The 17816-nt window shown below is 40.7% G+C and overlaps 1 protein-coding gene across 4 annotated transcripts in view; it reads left to right on the top strand.

Moving 5' to 3' along the window:
* The window catches only part of CAMK1D (calcium/calmodulin dependent protein kinase ID), a 475082-nt gene that overhangs the window by 321187 nt on the left and 136079 nt on the right, over positions 1-17816 (top strand). For 3 of the 4 annotated variants that reach the window (XM_070801979.1, XM_070801981.1, XM_070801978.1), the window contains exon 3: positions 109-183. The exons of the other annotated variant lie outside the window; for it this stretch is intronic. In XM_070801979.1, the coding sequence (XP_070658080.1) occupies positions 109-183 (75 nt within the window). The remainder of the gene's footprint in view (positions 1-108; positions 184-17816) is intronic. 4 annotated transcript variants of the gene reach the window in all.

Raw genomic sequence — 17816 nt, 5'->3', positions numbered from 1 at the left:
CTTTTTGCTATTACGACATGTGTTTTTTTTTTTTTTTAAGGTAGCATGTCTCTGTACTTACATGTCTCGTGTACTTATTCCATATGCGCACTTTTTTTTTCCTTTCAGGATTAAGCATGAGAACATCGTGGCCCTGGAAGACATCTATGAAAGCCCAAATCACTTGTACTTGGTCATGCAGCTGTAAGTACTGTGTTTAATTGTTTGCAGACCAGGGGTTGCAAACTCAGATGCCTAAAGGGCCAGGTTGTGAAACGAATTAATGGAATGGGTCAGTAGTAAGACCCCAGCGGGTGGTGGGAACTGCGGGACACTGGGTTAAGAATGTGTCTGTCTAAGGACAGTGACCTTGAGACCTCACTTGCTGTGGTCTGCAGCTGCTGGATGTGAAAATCTACAGTTCTCATAATGGAATCCAGTGCTACTTTTGCAGGGTCACTCTATTTAGGATGTCTCTTGTAAGTTTTTTTTAACTGTGGATTAAAAAAAATTATTTTTATTTGTTTATTATTCCCACGTGACTTGTAAGATCTTAGTTCCCCGACCAGGGATTGAATCCATGCCCCCTGCAGTGGAAGCCCAGCTTCTTAATCACTGAACCTCCAGGGAAATTCTTTTGCTTTTTAATGTGCGAGGTCCAAATGCTGCTTCCTGGAAGCACTTCGTGGTCCCGCTGGGATATACACACGGCTTCTGTCTCCAGGAGAAACTCCCCGGCTTGTCTTCATTTCTCAGGAGCTGGGGGGTAGCAGCAGATGGCAGCTCTGTGTTCTGTCCCTCCCCTTCTCCTCTTCTGCTGCTGGCAGATGAAAGTGCATGAGATTCATGCCAGACACAAGAGACATATAATTGGAGTCAGACTATGCCATTAACATAGTCCCCCTTTAGAATATTTCTGCATTCCAGTAACTCTGGAGCTTACCAGAAGGTGGAAGAAATAAGAAAGCTGAAAATCTAGGTAGAGACTTCACTTGAACATTTGTTTTTTTTAAATGTGAGATGAAATTAGCCTCCCCACTTACACAAATGCTTTCTTCTAAGTGATATAATTAGTAGGAGTATCCTAGGATTAAATTTGTTAGTATTAAGTGATGGAAACTGGATCAGAGTGCTACATTTTCACCACGACTTGAGTAAATTCTGAAACACCGTACGATTGAGCTTAATAACCGAAGGGGATTTTTGTTGAAGGTCAAAATATTTGTTATTTTGTTATTTATTTTGTTATTTATTAATGATTTTCAGACTTTGGATTTCCAAAGGTAGAAGATTTGAGGGTCAGGCATTACGGTTTATTTTTTAAATCGATTTTCCTTTTCCTGATGAATGTTTAAACAGTGTATTAACTTGGAATCGTATTAACATGCAAACAGCTGTTCATCAATGCATTTGTTTAATATTTCATTATTTTGAAGTATTTTTAGTAGATTATGAGATTTTTGTATAGATACTTCTAAAAGTGTCTAGGTTGGAAGCATGTGGGTGTTTTTTCTCTGACGAAAGACAGTCCGAGATGGTGATAAGCAGTTTTACAAGTTCTTGTGGTGCTGTCTGCCATACAGTAGGCAATGACTGCTGGCTCCATGTTAAATTTTCAGTATCCTAAGTGTGGGCTCTCCTAGTTCTGTGCTATTCTGTTTGTTTTATAATTTAGCAAATTTAGCACATTTCTCAGAGAAGGCAATGGCACCCCACTCCAGTACTCTTGCCTGGAAAATCCCATGGACAGAGGAGCCTGGTGGGCTGCAGTCCATGGGGTCGCTAAGAGTTGGACACAACTGAGCGACTTCACTTTCACTTTCATGCATTGGAGAAGGAAACGGCAACCCACTCCAGTGTTCTTGCCTGGAGAATCCCAGGGATGGAGGAGCCTGGTGGGCTGCCATCTATGGGGTCGCACAGAGTCGGAAACGACTGAAGCGACTTAGCAGCAGCAGCAGCAGCAGCAGCAGCAAAGGCAGCAGCACATTTCTAGTTCTCCCCAAGTCTCAGGTACTTCCTAGAAGCTCGTGGGACTCTGTTTTATACAGAACCACCTCTTAAAGAAGCAGGTGAATCACCTTTCCACCAAAAACTGACTGCCCTGTGGGAAAAATAGGACATTTTGGTGACAAGAAAAAGCCCCACAAAATGTCAGTATTATATTTAAATGTGTGCTTCTTTATTGGTGATACAAAAAAAAAACCCCAAAGTATTGATAGTTGAATCCAAAACTACATGTATTCACTTGCTTTAAATTCTCTGTTTATGGTAATGTCACTAAATAAGTGGAAAGCACCCCAAATATATGTGTCTCAGCTCTGCCTCTTAATAGCTGGGTGTATTTTGGCAAATAACTGGGCCTTTCTCAGTCTCCGTTTCCTTACTGGAAAAAATTTTACATAATAATAATATGTTTACATAGAGGGCTATAGTGAGTACTGAGAGAGAAAAAATGTGTGAGAAATAATCTTATAAATAATAGGTCCTCAATGCAGACTAATTTCTTTATGGAATTATATCATTTTATCAGTCTGTCTCTGCAGATGGTCTTTAATTTTATGAGATAAAGTTCAAGTACATTTGAATTCTGCCTTTCTAAGCAGCTTGGTTATATACTTAGGAGCAGAAGCGCGTATATAAGGGTGGGCTGGCAGGAGAGCATGAAAGCGTCCAGAATGGAACAAACTTGGAAATATTGCTTTTACTACTTTGTTATTGTCAGTGTATAAATCTTCCATTGTCTTTGTTGAATTTATTCTGAAATATTTTCCCTTTTCAGTCCTCTTGTTTATTTCATTTTTCCATTGACTCACTGCTATTATATATGTAGTATGTATAATTGTATAAAAATACAATTGATTTTTGTACATTAATCTACAACTTTGCTAGATTGACTTACAGGTTGTAGTAGTTGTTTTGTGGATTCCTTAATATTTTCTATCTAAACAGTCATGTCATCTGCAATTCACATTAATTCTGGTTGGTCCCCAAAGGAATTGCATTTGGTAAAATGTTGATAGTTTAGTCCTAAATATTAAGTGTATTTTAATGTTGTAATTATATTCCTTTAAAGTATTTTATGTCAGATATTTTAAAAATTGAGATTGACCTTTCTTATTCCTTCCTCTTCTCCATTTTTTATCTAAACCAGTGATGTTTCTTTAAAGCAGTGACAAAAAAGAAAGAAACGAGGGAGAGAGGAAGGAAGGCAAGAAGGGAAAAAGCAATGACAGAAAAGCTTTGATCTATCAGAATACAGTCCTGGGAAAATCTTTGGTCAGGCTGAGGATTTTGTGGGCTTTATTGTTTTTTGTTGTTGTGTTTTAGTTTTTATTGATAAGCCTCAATAGTTTTTGTCCCCAAGACCCCCGTGTCTTTTCTGCTTAGATCAGCGGAAGGAGGTTTGGGTTTGTTTGTTTGTTTGTTTTTGAAGAGTTTAGAAAGTCCTTATTTTCTAAGTACTCGAGGCTGATCTAGAACACAGCATTTGAGGGGAGCTATATTTCACCATATTTGTTACTGGGAGATTTCTGGTTTCCTGGGAAACATCATCGTGGTCACTGACACTCAGATATTATAGAGGATGCTCAGCCCCCTAATTTTATTACTTAGCTAATTGCTGTTTCAACTCTGAGTATGTAGCATACTTGTTCCATTGCTGTTGCAGCAAAAGAGACTAGATTGTTTATAGAGGTCTATATTTCAATTTTATTTGGGTTTTGGGACAAATATCTTTTTTTTCAGAATGCTATTTTCTGGAACTTGCTTCTCTGTTTTAGTTCTTTTTGTGATTATTGAGAGATAATTGGCTTATAACTTTGTATTCATTTTAGGTGTACAGCATAATGAATAGTTCTTTTTGGAACATTCTTCGTTTAGATGGTGTGAGGTCAAAATGACACTGGGGTAAATTATAGAAGAAAAGTCAGTTTGTTTCAACTTTATTTCTGGCCTGACTTTGTGGAATATTAGCCCACATACCTGGAGATGATAAAAGACCACCCTCAACTCCTCCCCTTCCACATCTGTAACAACTTAGGATGCAAAATACACTTCAGGCTGATAAAATTCAAAGGACAAATCAGAATACTTTTTAAAGAATGAGATTATACCTCGTATTGAGTTGAATTATATCATATTTTCAGTTAGGCTTCAATGTCTATATGTGGGTAACTCCTGAATTTATATCCTCAGTCTAGACCTTTCCAGGCTGTATATCCAACTGTCTGCTCAGTGGCTCCACTTGGCCGTGTCATGAGTATTACTCACTCATGAGATTTGAAATAAACTCCTGAACGTTCCACAGAATCTGCTTCTCCTGCTGTCGGTCTCATCTCAGCAAGTGGTAAACTCCTTTCTTCCAATTGCTCAGGCCAAAAGCCGAGTCCTCCCTGACTCATCTTTTATTCTCTCATGCCCCACAATCCCATCCGTCGGCACACCCTGCGGTTACCCCCTCGAGACTATCCTGAGGATTCAGCCGCTTTCTCACCATCATCACCACCATGAATGAAACTCCTCTTTCCTCCCGCAGCCTTGCCCGGCTGCACTGTTCTCTCTCAGCGTGTTAGCCAGACCTTGTCATGACTCTGTGGAGAACTCCCACTGCCTTCCCATTTCAGAACCCAGAGCCCCAGCAGTGGAAGCACGGAGTCTCGACCACTGCCTTGCCAGGGAAGGTCCTGAGACCGAGTCCTTGAAGCGGTTGCCAGGACCTCCCGTGTCCAGACCCCCTGGTCACCTCCCTGACCTCATCTCTCCCACTCCTCTCTCATTACCTCATTCAGCTGCATTGTTTCATTCACGTTGCTGTTCCTCAAACGCACCGTGCTTGCGGCCCAGTGGACCTTTGTTCTGCTTGGAACTCTGTCTCTTCATGCTGCCGTGGGAATACTAGAAATATTAGAATTTCTACCAAATGTCACTTTTCCAGTGAGTTGTTCCCTAGCTGCCCTGTGAAACAGCATCTCTCCTCCCATCTCCTGCCACATGTTCATTCATTCCCTGTCTTCTTCCCAGCTGGATTTTTCTCTATACCACCGTCAGAAAATGTCCCTCCGTTTTGTTCTCTGTTTAGAAACGTGCTTGCCCCCTATGGTAGGCACTTACCAAATATTTGTTCCATTAATGATCACATATAAAAGGAAAAGTGGTTAACATTTATTCACTCATTTAATTCTTACCCCAAGGAGCAACTCTTATCCCAATTTTACATGAAGAACCTGAGCAGAAATGCTGGATCCTTCATCCAAGCCAGAGGGTGACCCAGTGGATACACGTAATCATTGTAATACAATATACTGTTGACATTTTGTAGGAAAGAATCTCATAGGTAATATTAATGTGAGTAGTTCAGTTAACCTGGAAAAATGTATTACTTAGGATTTCATAAAAGCTTAGCTGACTATAATATGCCCTCTATTTTGTAGTAGTTTGTGAGGGGAAAATTTATTAGATGATATCACAGGAAATGCTAAAGCAATCTCAATTCATTCATAGCAATGATCATGTCTCTTTCTTAAATAATTTTTTCAATTAATGAAGAAATGAATGAATGTGTTTTATCAATATTGTGACTTTCTGCATTGGCATATACCACATAAGATAAAGATATTTATAATGTTCCTTTTATTCCATGATAGCATTAAGATATGTACAGCTAGTTACCCGCTGAGCCTGAAAACTAGTGATTAAACACATATTCTTTAAAGAATGTTAATTTGATTCCTGAGCAGTCCAAGACACAAAAATATATGCAGCTTCCAAGAGAAAATATGGTTTATCTACTTCATTAGCTGGTGTACGAAGCTGTTTGAATAGTTCCTTGTTTGTGGGTTGTCGGTGTTAGCTTCATGTGGGTATTGTATTCATAATTCATACCGTGTGTTCCCAGAAACAGTTTTAATTAGAACACAAATTATGACTCCCAATAGAAAGTCTTTTGTAAGTAGCCAAGCATAATCATGAAGACAAAAGTGCTTCTGACTATGACACCTTAGTATATTTACATGTAGATTACCAAAGTCTTATCTCTGTTCACAACAGGCACTAATTGAGAGCCCAGAGGACCTGTGACTTCTGTTCAGTATTGGGTGGGTGGGCGGGGGACTGGGGGACCCACGTGAGGTGTGGTTGGGGGAATCTAAGGCTCTCTTTGCAGAGGAGCCATCATAACATGCAAGGCCGAAAGGCTGGTACACAGAGAGGCTTTAAGGAGCCTGGGTAGGATGTGAGGGGCTCAGTCTGTGGGGGGTCCAGTTTGTGAGATGTTTAGTCTGTGAGGGGTCCTGTCTGTGGGAGTCCAATCTGTGAGGGGTTTAGAATATCAGGAGTCTAATCAACAGGGGGGTCTGTTCTTCAAGGGGTGTGGCCTATGGGGGATTCAGTCTTTGATGTGTTCAGTTTGTGAGAGGTTTAGTCTGTGAGGGGCCAGTGTGTGGGGGGTCCAGTCTTTGAAGGGTTTAGAATGAAGGGGGTCCGGTCTGTGGCAGTCTGTTCTTTAAGGGTTTCAGTTTATGGGGGATGCAGTCTGTCGTATGTTCAATCCGTGGAAGGTTCGGTCTGTGAAAGGGGCCTTCTGTAATGTGCTCAGTCTGTAGGGACATATCTTTGGGGCTCAAGCTGTATGTGGTTTTAGTCCTGTGGGGTTTCAGTCTGGCTGGGATTGGGGATGGTATGTCCTCTTGGTGGGAGATATGGCTGGAGACGTTGGCAGAGACAAACCCAATACTGCAGCTGCTGCTACTCTGTCATCTTCTAGGCTAATTACTTAATATGGCTTTATTGTCTTTCCTGCCACTGAAAAACCTACTGAGAGTTAAAGAGTTTAGAGAATTAAGAAGGAAAAGAAAAGAAAAACGCCGAGATCCAGTATAATCATGGACCAGTTTCACTAGGTTCAACTGAAATTGCCAAAATACAATCACATTTTTTAGATCTTTTAAGATTTTTTTTTTTAAAGTAAGCATTTACAGCTATAAATTTTCCTCTTAGCTGTGCTTTTGCTGAATCCTATTTTTGGTATATTGTGTTTCCATTTTCACTTGTCTCAAGATAGTTTCTCCTTTCCCTTGTGATTTCTTCTTTGACTTGGTGTGTTGTTTAATTTCTACATATTTATGAATTATGTCCAGCTTTCCTTCTGCTGTTGATTTCTAGTTTCCTTCCCTTGTGATCATAAAAGAAACTTTGTATGACTTCATTCTTTTAAAATTTAATTTTTTGTGTTTTGTTTCTTAATGTATCCTGGAGAATGTTCCATCTGAACTTTTTTTTTTAATTTTGTTTTATTTTTAAACTGAACATAATTGTATTAGTTTTGCCAAATATCAAAATGAATCCGCCACAGGTATACATGTGTTCCCCATCCCGAACCCTCCTCCCTTCTCCCTCCCCATACCATCCCTCTGGGTCGTCCCAGTGCACCAGCCCCAAGCATCCAGTATCGTGCATCGAAACTGGACTGGCGACTCGTTTCTTATATGATATTTTACATGTTTCAATGTCATTCTCCCAAATCTTCCCACCCTCTCCCTCTCCCACAGAGTCCATAAGACTGTTGACAAAAATGTGCATGTACTGTTGCTGGGTGGTATAGTCTGTGTATGTCTCTTGGGTTCAGGTGGGTTGTAGTGATGTTCAAAGCCTCTTTTTCCTTATTGATATGCTGTTTGACTGTTCCGTTTATTATGGAGAGTACTCCTGCCTGGAAAATCCCATGGACGGAGGGGCCTGGTAGGCTGCAGTCCATGAGGTCGCTAGGAGTCAGACACGACTGAGCGACTTCCCTTTCACTTTTCACTTTCATGCATCGGAGAAGGAAATGGCAACCCACTCCAGTGTTCTTGCCTGGAGAATCCCAGGGACGGAGAGCCTGGTGGGCTGCCGTCTCTGGGGTCGCACAGAGTTGGACACGACTGAAGCGACTTAGCAGCAGCAGCAGTACATTGAAGTCTCCTTCTAGTCTTATAGAGCTGCTTTTCTCTTCAGTCCTTCTGATGCTTGCTCCATGTGTTTTGGACCTCTGACATTCTTGTTGAATGGATCCTTTTATCAACATAGAATGTCCTTCATTGTCTCGTATAACAGTTTGACTTTATAATCATGTTTTAAGGCAATCATGTTTGATACATTGTAATTTTATTCTAAACAACATCTTGGGCTTCCCTGGTAGCTCAGCTAGTAAAGAATCTGCCTGCAATGCAGGAGACCCCGGTTCAATTGCTAGGCTACCCACTCCAGTGTTCTTGGGCTTCCCTGGTGGCTCAGATGGTAAAGAATCCGGCCTGCAGTGTGGGAGACTTGGGTTCGATTCCTGGGGGAGGGCATGGCAACCCACTCCAGCGTTCTTGCCTGGAGAATCCCCATGGACAGAGGAACCTAGTGGGCTACCGTCCACGGGGTCACTAAAGTCAGATACAACTGAGCAGTTACGCACAGCACAAACACCATCTTACCCCATTTTATCCAGTTTGAACAAAGTTGAACTACTTCCCTGAAATCTAGTGAGTTCTTTAAAGTATGCACAATTTAAAAATCCTAGCGACTAAACTACCACTACCATATACATTTTAGAATAATTGTAAACATTTTGATAGATTGCATCTGGTCACTGATATGGATTCAAATTTGAGAATCCATAAACATATATAAAAAGTAGAGGCATCCATAGAATATAAAACATCAATTTCAGAAATTACCCACTTACTAACTTACACATTGTACACGTATTTATTTGATTTAAGGATACATGTGATGGTGTAGAGTCAGCAATTGGAGCTTATAAAATAAAAAATAGAGATATCTCTGTAGATTTCATTGCTTCTAATTCTCTAGTAGATAAACATTTGAGGCTTATAAAAAGCATGCATATAAATTAATATAATAAATTTCTGTAATAAATTGCATATATCAGATTAGACATTCTAGTATAAGATGCCCCTGAATTACAATTCCATTTGATGACTTATTAAAAGAACCAGACTCTCTACTCCAAGCAAACCAATTTTCTCATGCTCTGCAAGTAGGATGTGGATGTCCTAGCCTCAGAGTTTCTCTCATGTCTTCCCAGGTTTTTAAATGCTCTTTCTCCTCTTCTGAGGCATCTGGACCCTCTCTTTTCTCTTGGGCCATCAGACTAAACCCTCATATCCCACCCAGACTGCTTAATGCTTCTTCTTTTTTTTTTAAAGCAGCCCTTCAGCCTGGAGTACAACCCCCTTATGCCCAGCACATCCATCAAGCTAAGTCCTAATCACTTTCCACCCAAGGGTGTCACCTCCACTAGAGCCTTCTCTGTGACCTTAGAGAATTCTGCACAAACCTTGAAGAAAGCAGTCATAAAATTATTCCTCTTTAGAATGTAAGCTGTGTACCCGGGCCCCAGCTCACAAAGACTCACTCTTTCCTGAAATTCCTAAAACGCACATTTACAACCTGTCGTGGTCATTGTGCAGCTTAATAACCATTCATTCATGTACTGAGCAGGTGCTTCTGGAGCCCCTGCCATATGTCTGGGTTTATTAACCCAGGAGATGTAACAATGAACACCACGAACTCCCTTCCTCAACAGAGCAAACATTATAGCAGGAGAGACAGACAACAGATGCACAGGTCACTTCATCAACAAGTTCCCATCTACCAGGCAGTGGTAAGGTCTATCGAGAAAAGGAGAGTCAGAGGATGTGAAATTCTGAAAGGTGGGTGAGTGGTTTGCTATTTTATACACATGGTCAGGGGAGAGCTTTCTGAGAGGTGACATTTGAGCAGAGACCTGAAGGAAGTGAGGTCATGAACTGCATGGCCAAGCCTGACTTCACTGGTGTGGCTCATGGAGCCCTGCACCCATAAAAGACCCCACACTTGGAGTTCAGTATCTTGTACTTGCCATCTTAAAATTCTTTTTTTCTCTTTTTTAAATAAAACCTTTTTATTTTGTATTGGAATATAGCTGATTAACAATGTTGTGAGTTTCAGGTGGACAGCAAAGGACTTAGCTATACATACACATGTATCCATTCTCCCCCAAATCCCCCTCCCATCCAGGCTGCCACATAACACTGAGCAGAGTTCCCTGTGCTATACAGTAGGTCCTTGTTGGTTATCCATTCTAAATATAGCAGTGATTGACTCTGAATTTGTGTTTTGTAAGTGAAGTCCCAGGAACTTGGAGCGTCGGCTTGTATCAAGTTCTACCTCCTGTCGTCTTCCCACCTGCCACCTTCTCCCCTGCTCCCACCCTGTGGGGATCTGGGCATGGTGGGGGTTCTGGTCAGATGTCTACAGTCCACACCGCAGTCGAACTGCAGGTGCTGTGGGGTCTGCACTCACCCCACAGGTGAGTATCCCCGTGACTGAAGGAGCATGACGTTAAATAACATAAAAAAAGAAAAAAGCACCATGACAGGTTGAGTGAGAGACAGTAGAAGAAAGGGGGGAAAAGTTTTCCTGGTTTTTGAGCAAGAAACATTTGGTTTTATTTTGCATTTGGCATAGCCTTTGCTGTGGCCAGCCCTGCATGTGGCTGTCAGAGAAAGCATTCCGGTAGCATGACCGCAGGTGCAGGGTGAGGGTGGGGCAGGTGCGCCCCACAGTAGGGGACAGTCAGGGGGCCTGAGAGGCCGCTGAGAGGCAGGGCGCAGGTGAGCAGCTCAGCAGAAGGGCCCCAGTTGGGGCGCACGTCGAGTGGGGCCTGGATTCAGGAGGAGGAGGGGTAGCAGGGAGGAGGTCTGAAGCGGGGAGTTCTAGAACACTCCACAGTTTACTTGTGTTGCGGCACATTCACTTTTAAGTGACTGCGTCCTGGATTGCCGATTTACATCTGAGTCCCTGCACGGCAAAGACATTATAAAGTCCTGGGATGGAGCCCAAGGTAACCTTGGAAATAATCAAATTCAACACCAACTTCTGTCCTTTTGAGGGAATCACTGCCCTTTCCTTGGGATCATGGAAATCCAAATGGTTTTTTCAGATTATTTCATGGGGAAGGTTGAGGCTATTCAGTGTAAACTCCCTCCTGTTCCATTGGAGATCTTGTCCAGCATCTGGAAGGAGATTTTGGGGTGATCTCATGGGGTTTGGGCTTCCCTTGTGGCTCAGTTGGTAAAGAATCCGCCTGCAACATGGGAGATCTGGGTTTGATCCCTGGGTTGGGAAGAACCCCTGGAGAAGGGAAAGGCTACCCACTCCCGTATTCTGGCCTAGAAAATTCCACAGACTGTATAGTCCATGGGGTCACAAAGAGTCGGACATAACTTTCACTTCACTTCATGGGGTTTATTTAAGAAATTAACATAAGGATGCTGCAGATGAAAGGAACCATGGATGCCGGGCCATCTCCTGCCTCTGATGAGTCCCGTCACGGCTCAGCACTTGGCCTCCCTGGTTTGTCTGTAAAGTGAAAGAGTCTTGTCGTTGTTTTCTTGTGTCAGACAAGCCGAAGGTCTCAGGTCTCAAGTTCCGTGGTCTGTTTCATTTGCTGACCCATTTTCTCAGTGTGAAACAAGCATAGACATTAGAAATCCAGTAGTTTGGTTTTCTGCATGTGCTAGCCCAGTCTCTCCATTTCCCAAGATGATATTTTGAAAAGCATGTTCTGTCTCTGTGAATCCATGGGGCTTCATAGATAAGGCAGGTTGATGATGAAGCTGGTTTGGCAACCCCGATTAGTGGAGGAAATTCGATGTTTTACAGGGCGGGGCTGGGGGTTGTAGAGAGGTTCTCTGGTTGCTGTCTGGAAGCAGGCATTTAGAATTCTGCTAGATCTGGATAATTAACTTTACATCTTGAAATCAAAATCCTTGCTTCTTTGAGGCTCAGACTCTCAAGCTTTGTTTTCTTCCAGCCTTCCTTGTTTCTGTTATCCCCCATCTTCTTTCTTTCCTTCCAGTTTTATTGAGATAGAATTGACATACAGGGCTGTGTAAGTTGAAGGTATACAGCACAATGGTTTGATTCATTTACATCATGAAGTGGTATCACAATACCTTTGATAAATATGCATCATTTCATATAGGTACTTGTGATGAGAACTTTTAGGATTTACTCTCTTAACTCTCATTTGTAATATACAGCAGTATTATTTACATTTATCGTGTTGTAAATTACATCCCTCCTTCTTCTTTATAATTGGAAGTTTGTACTGTTTGGCCCCACCTTCTTTTATACATTGAATACTTTGTTGTCTGACACATCAATTTCTACCTGTTCTCAGCCTAGCTGACAACAATCCCTCAATTTTAAAAATTTCTTGCCTCTTCTTTGGCATTATTGGGGTCCCCCAATGCCTCCCTCTGCACCCTTCCAGTATCTCCATGGTCACTCCCCTGCCAGCATCCTTCCTTCCTTGCCTGCTGTATCCATCTTGCAGATGCAAAACTTGACATCAGTGTGACTTCTGCTCATACACGAGGGCTGCTGGGTACCACTGGAATTTAGGACACATTCTGGTGGCTTGGATCTGCTGAAAATTAAATGGTCTCCAATCTCAGCCCAGTCCAGCATCACTCAGCTTTCTTTTTATGTGATTCTGGCAAGATTCTGCTTCTGTTCTCTTGTTTTCCCCTCACTCCAGACATGCGTTGTTCTTCTAAGCTACCTGCTCTATTGATTGGGTATTAGAACTGTATGAGCCTTTAAGGATGGTACTTTGTAAATCAATACAAGGATACTAAAGTGATATCAAGCTTCTTGTAAACAAATCCCCCATATTTTGATTGTATAAGTTAAAAAAGCAGCTGGAAATCTTTCATCAAAGTATTCAACAATTCAAGTGCAAAACAATAACAACTTTTGACATTTTTAGCAAACTGCAGTTATTGAAGGCAAAACTTGAAATCACATCCCTATGAAAGAAAGAAACTGAACAAATTACATGATGAGAGCTCAAATAAAGTCTTATATATATACACATATGTATATGTATTCATACATATATAAGTAATGTCATATACATATACATTGTATATATGTATACAAACTCATAGTTTCAGGATTTTGTGATTGTCCTTTGGAATAACTGAATCTGTGAGCAGCATCTTGGTGGAACTCCTATTTTTAATTGGGTAACTTTGTATCTGTACTGCAATGGATTGAGACCAGGAAGACTGTTTTACAGCTTTCACATATAGATAAACATTTTAAAAATTATCAACAGAGACAAATTTGACAGGGTTTATCTTTTAAAAGGAGGGTGAAGTGAAGTGAAGTGAAGTCGCTCAGTCGTGTCCGACTCTGCGACCCCATGGCCTGTAGCCTACCAGGCTCCTCCCTCCACGGGATTCTCCAGGCACGGGTACTGGAGTGGGTTGCCATTTCCTTCTCCAAAAGGAGGGTAGTATTTATCAAAGAAAGATAGTATTTGTTCAAGAAACGTAGCAAAATGACAGTAACTGTATAAAAATACTTGGGCTGAAGTATTTATATATTTTGACTTAAAATTTACAATTTAGAATGTTTTTGTTTAGCAGGACTTACTTTGAATATACTAGGTATTGAAGCAGTTACATAAAGAGTGTTTTCTAAGTTAAAAATATTATGGCTAATAGAAAAAATTCTCTTGAAGTTGTTCACATTTTTTTGTTTTTACTTTACAATATTGTATTGGTTTTGCCATACATTGACATGAATCCACCACGGGTGTTCACAGTTTCAAATTTAGTGATTATAAAATACAACTTTGAAGATTATAAGTAATTTTATGAAAAATTTTAAATAATAGGTCCACATTAGAAAAAGTGAATTCTTTAGATGTGTATTTAAAGAGGGATATGAATTAAAAATTAATGAAAATAGGTGACTATATTCCAAATGTATTTATTCTGCTTATGTTATTTTCTGATATTCATATAGTCAACAGAAAGAAGTTTTTTTTAATTAATATATGTGGATATGTTATTTTATTTTTTGGAAATGAGTTTCTTTTTGAAGATAGTTATTAAACAAAATCCTTTTTCATCGACATACCAATGTGGTAAGCCAGTTGTCAGTCCATAAATAAAAAATTCAGATATTGTATGATTTTATTAACTTCAGTGGCTTCGTTCACTCTCTGAATAGGCTGGTTAGTTCCTAAGTAATTCAGTAGTTCTTGCTGCAGTTCTCTTTCTAACCTGCCTTATCTCTAGGAATTAAACCAGTCCTTCCTGTCTTTTCCCACTGTCCCATAAATGATTTCATTGCATTCTTTTTGCTCTTCACTTGCTCACACATGTCTCTCTTCTAACTGTAAGCTCCCTTGAAGCATTGTCTTATTTGTACATTCTCAAGATTTATCCCAATGCCTGGAACTTAAAAGGTTCATAATTATTAAGTAAATTTTTCTGATTATTGATATTGAATAAATTATTTCTGATTATTAATGATTATTAAGTAAATCATTATTCTTAAAATGATTGTTAAGCCAATGAATTTAGAAATCTAGGGATTTTTTTTGGTATAACACCCTAATAAGCTAACGTGTCCATATGCATTTGCATTCAACATACCTTTCTTTTCATCACCCTCAGTAACCATTTATTCAGACACCGTAGTGACAAACACGTGCGATTGAACACATTTCAGGGCAGCTGCACGTGGTGCTTCCACTCATAGTGGTTGCAGGAGTGCTCTCTAACATAGGGATGAAGTTGCATTGCATACAGATGTAACATCTGGTGCCTTTAAAACAAACCAGTGAAGCCTAAGAAAAGCACATCATTAAAGAAGGGGAATTTCTTGTCTGCAAGAGCATGATATACGTAGACATCACTAGTATACTAACCACAGAGCCCAGAGCCCAATTTGTAAGGCTTATGAGTAGGCAGAGGGGCTCCCGTTCAGGGGCTAGGATGCGGCCGGAAGTGTTTTCTAATATCTTAAAGTTTTAAGAAACCATCCTTCTCCTGGAATGAATGGAGTTCCTTGAGTCAGCAGGGGATTTTGATGGATTGGTAACATCTGGCTGAACTGCATCTCCGTAGGGTCAGATGGGATGGGGACGGGGAGTGGGGGAGAAAGTGTGTTGGGTCAGATATGGGGTCAATGCAGAGGAAGTGAGCATTTCAGAAGCAGTCCCAACCAGAACATTTCCTGCCGATTGATGCCAAGTTATTTGGAAGAAAGGACTCCGGCTATTTTAGTTTATAAACCCTTGATAAAGGTCCTTGAAGGGGGTGGCTAAATCTTTTAGCCATTCCTGAGTAGAGTTGGAATTTATTAATTCATGTATCTAAAAACTAAAGTACATACAAATAATGGAATTGTCCTAAAATAATGTTTAAATAACTGTTTAACTTTGCTCAAATATCTACCTTCCCAAGAGCAGTTTGCTTAACTAAGTAAATTGACCCTGGTGCCTTATGAAGAGCCTGAGCAGCTCATCATCTGATTCCAGGAATAGTTTTCCAGCCACTGAATTATGCATATTTATATTCAGAAAAGCCATTCCCAGCCCCTCTCCGTGGTGACTCACTATCTTCTGTTCTCAGTCATCCCCAGCTTGTTAGAGGAGATGGCGTTTCTGAATGGTGGAAACGTGGGAGATTAAGGGTAGATGAGTGACCGGAGGTGGGTGGACTTGTACCTTGAGGACAACTAAGTGGACAGTAGCAGGAATTTTGGATACTTCAGGGAAGTTTTGCAGGAGTTTGAGGGCCTTTCACTTGTATTTTATTTTGTTCCATCTGTCTCCCAGCTATAGCACCCCTCCCACTCTGCATATGACCCAGAGAGTTGATGCATCCTGTGCAGAGAAGGAAACAGTTTCTCTGGGTTAGAGTACAGCAAGTAACAGTGAGTAACAGGCAGACCTCTGCAGTGGCATCTGTAAGTAAAACAACATAGTTGCACAGGATCATCTTGATTCTAAGCTTCTAGATGCTCAAGTTGCATCTAGAAATTAACATTGTTTCCGCATTGAAAGTTCCATTTACACCATATACTTCTATGGGAATGTTATGCCCTGGATGAGGTTACTTGGTTAAGTGCTTATATGGGTGGTTTTGATAAGCACTATGTGCATTTAAAAAACAAACAAACAAATCTTTTGGCCACCCCACACCGCATGTGGGATCTTAGTTTCCTGACCAGGGATCAAACCTGAGCCCTCTGCAGTGGAAGTGTGGGTTCTTAACCACTGGACCACCAGGAAGTCCCTGTAGCATGTATTCATACCTGTGTTTTTAAATAAGGTTATATAGGTTATACAGGCACATGTATGCTTATATATACAGGGAGTGTTTAGAGGAATATTCAGAAAACTGCTCAGAGTTGATTTTTGGAGGAAAGCATTCGCATTTAGAATAGGAAGAAAACATTTTTAATATATACCCTTTTATACTATTTGAATTTCTTTTCTTAAACCATATATATTTTTTAATTAAGGAACCCTAGTGTTTTAAGACTTTATTGTAAATCACTTATCAGATCATTAAGACCCTTTGGGTCTTTCAGCCACTGGATCTTTCACTGCCAGCCTGAATAGTAATTATTTTGCTTCTACCAATAATTTTTGAAGCATTGAGAATCAGTTGTCAATATGACACAGAATTCCATTTTTTTAGCATAATCAGAGCCTAAATCTTCCACCATGAAGATGTGATTAAGAGAGAGGCAGTTACATTGACAAATAATATCAGACTCTAAATGAGAAAAAGGTCTGATGTGGTGCATTTTCAGAACAGATTCATTTTTAATTTCAACTGTCGAACTGAGTCCTTAATGATTTGGGTCTTTAATAATCTCACTGAGCAATTCATGTTGCTTCAGGGTCAGCCATTCCCTCTGATTTATTGAGTCTATACTCAGGAAAAAACATATTGTACCATCTATTGTGACAAAGAGCCTTTCAACACAATGCTGCCTGTATTGTGCTTCCAGAATTGTATGCCAGAAATGTTTACACCTGTTCTCTCCCTGCTGGATTTTACATTTGCAGTAGATTAAAGATGCTGTTTAATTTCCATCATGCCTTTAATATAAGCTTATAGAACCTTTGTGAATTGATGAGCTTCTCATTTTGTTGTAATGTGAAGTGGTTGATGGATGACCGGGACTGGTGCCTCGGTCTTAGCAGAATTATATTTTCTTGTGACCACATCACAGACTGAAGGCCTCTGTGTATGTATAGCCTGCTGCTGCTGCTAAGTCGCTTCAGTCCTGTCCGACCCTGTGCATCCCCATAGACGGCAGCCCCCCAGGCTCCCCCATCCCGGGATTCTCTAGGCAAGGATACTGGAGTGGGTTGCCGTTTCCTTCTCCAATGCATGAAAGTGAAAAGTCAAAGTGAAGTTGTTCAGTCGTGTCCGACTCTTAGCTACCCCGTGGACTGCAGCCTACCAGGCTCCTCCGTCCATGGGATTTTCCAGGCAAGAGTACTAGAGTGGGGTGCCATTGCTCTCTCTGATGTATAGCCTAGGAGTGTCCAAACCAAAGGGCTTAGACATCAGGCTAGAACAGGAGGCATCCTTTGCCATAATGCAAGCAACAGAGCGAGTGGTAGACTGAAATAAAGACCCCTTTTCTATATTCTGGAGATAAATTTTAAAAAAGGAGGGGGGACATTGAAGTTAATAGCTGCTGAGGACTGTGATAACCAGGAAGCTTGGCTTTCCCATTGAAGATCTGTGTGGCTGTAACAAATTGTGCTTCTCTGCCAATTATCCTCATGTTCTTCCCTGACACTGTCTCAGGAACATCGTGGCTAGTAAGCCCAGGAACAGTGTGTCTTGTCTCAGTTCTTGTGATTTCAAGACTTCTGTGACTTTAAGCATGGCTGAAAATACATTTGATTAATGACCTATATATATTCAGGTGTCCAATATGTTAAAGTTGCTTGAAAACAGATCATCTGTGCTCCC

Source organism: Bos indicus, chromosome 13 (genome assembly GCF_029378745.1).
Source record: "Bos indicus isolate NIAB-ARS_2022 breed Sahiwal x Tharparkar chromosome 13, NIAB-ARS_B.indTharparkar_mat_pri_1.0, whole genome shotgun sequence".
NCBI lineage: Eukaryota > Metazoa > Chordata > Mammalia > Artiodactyla > Bovidae > Bos > Bos indicus.
The sequence above is the reverse complement of the archived record's forward strand: the minus strand, read 5'-3'. Positions and strand labels throughout refer to the sequence as shown.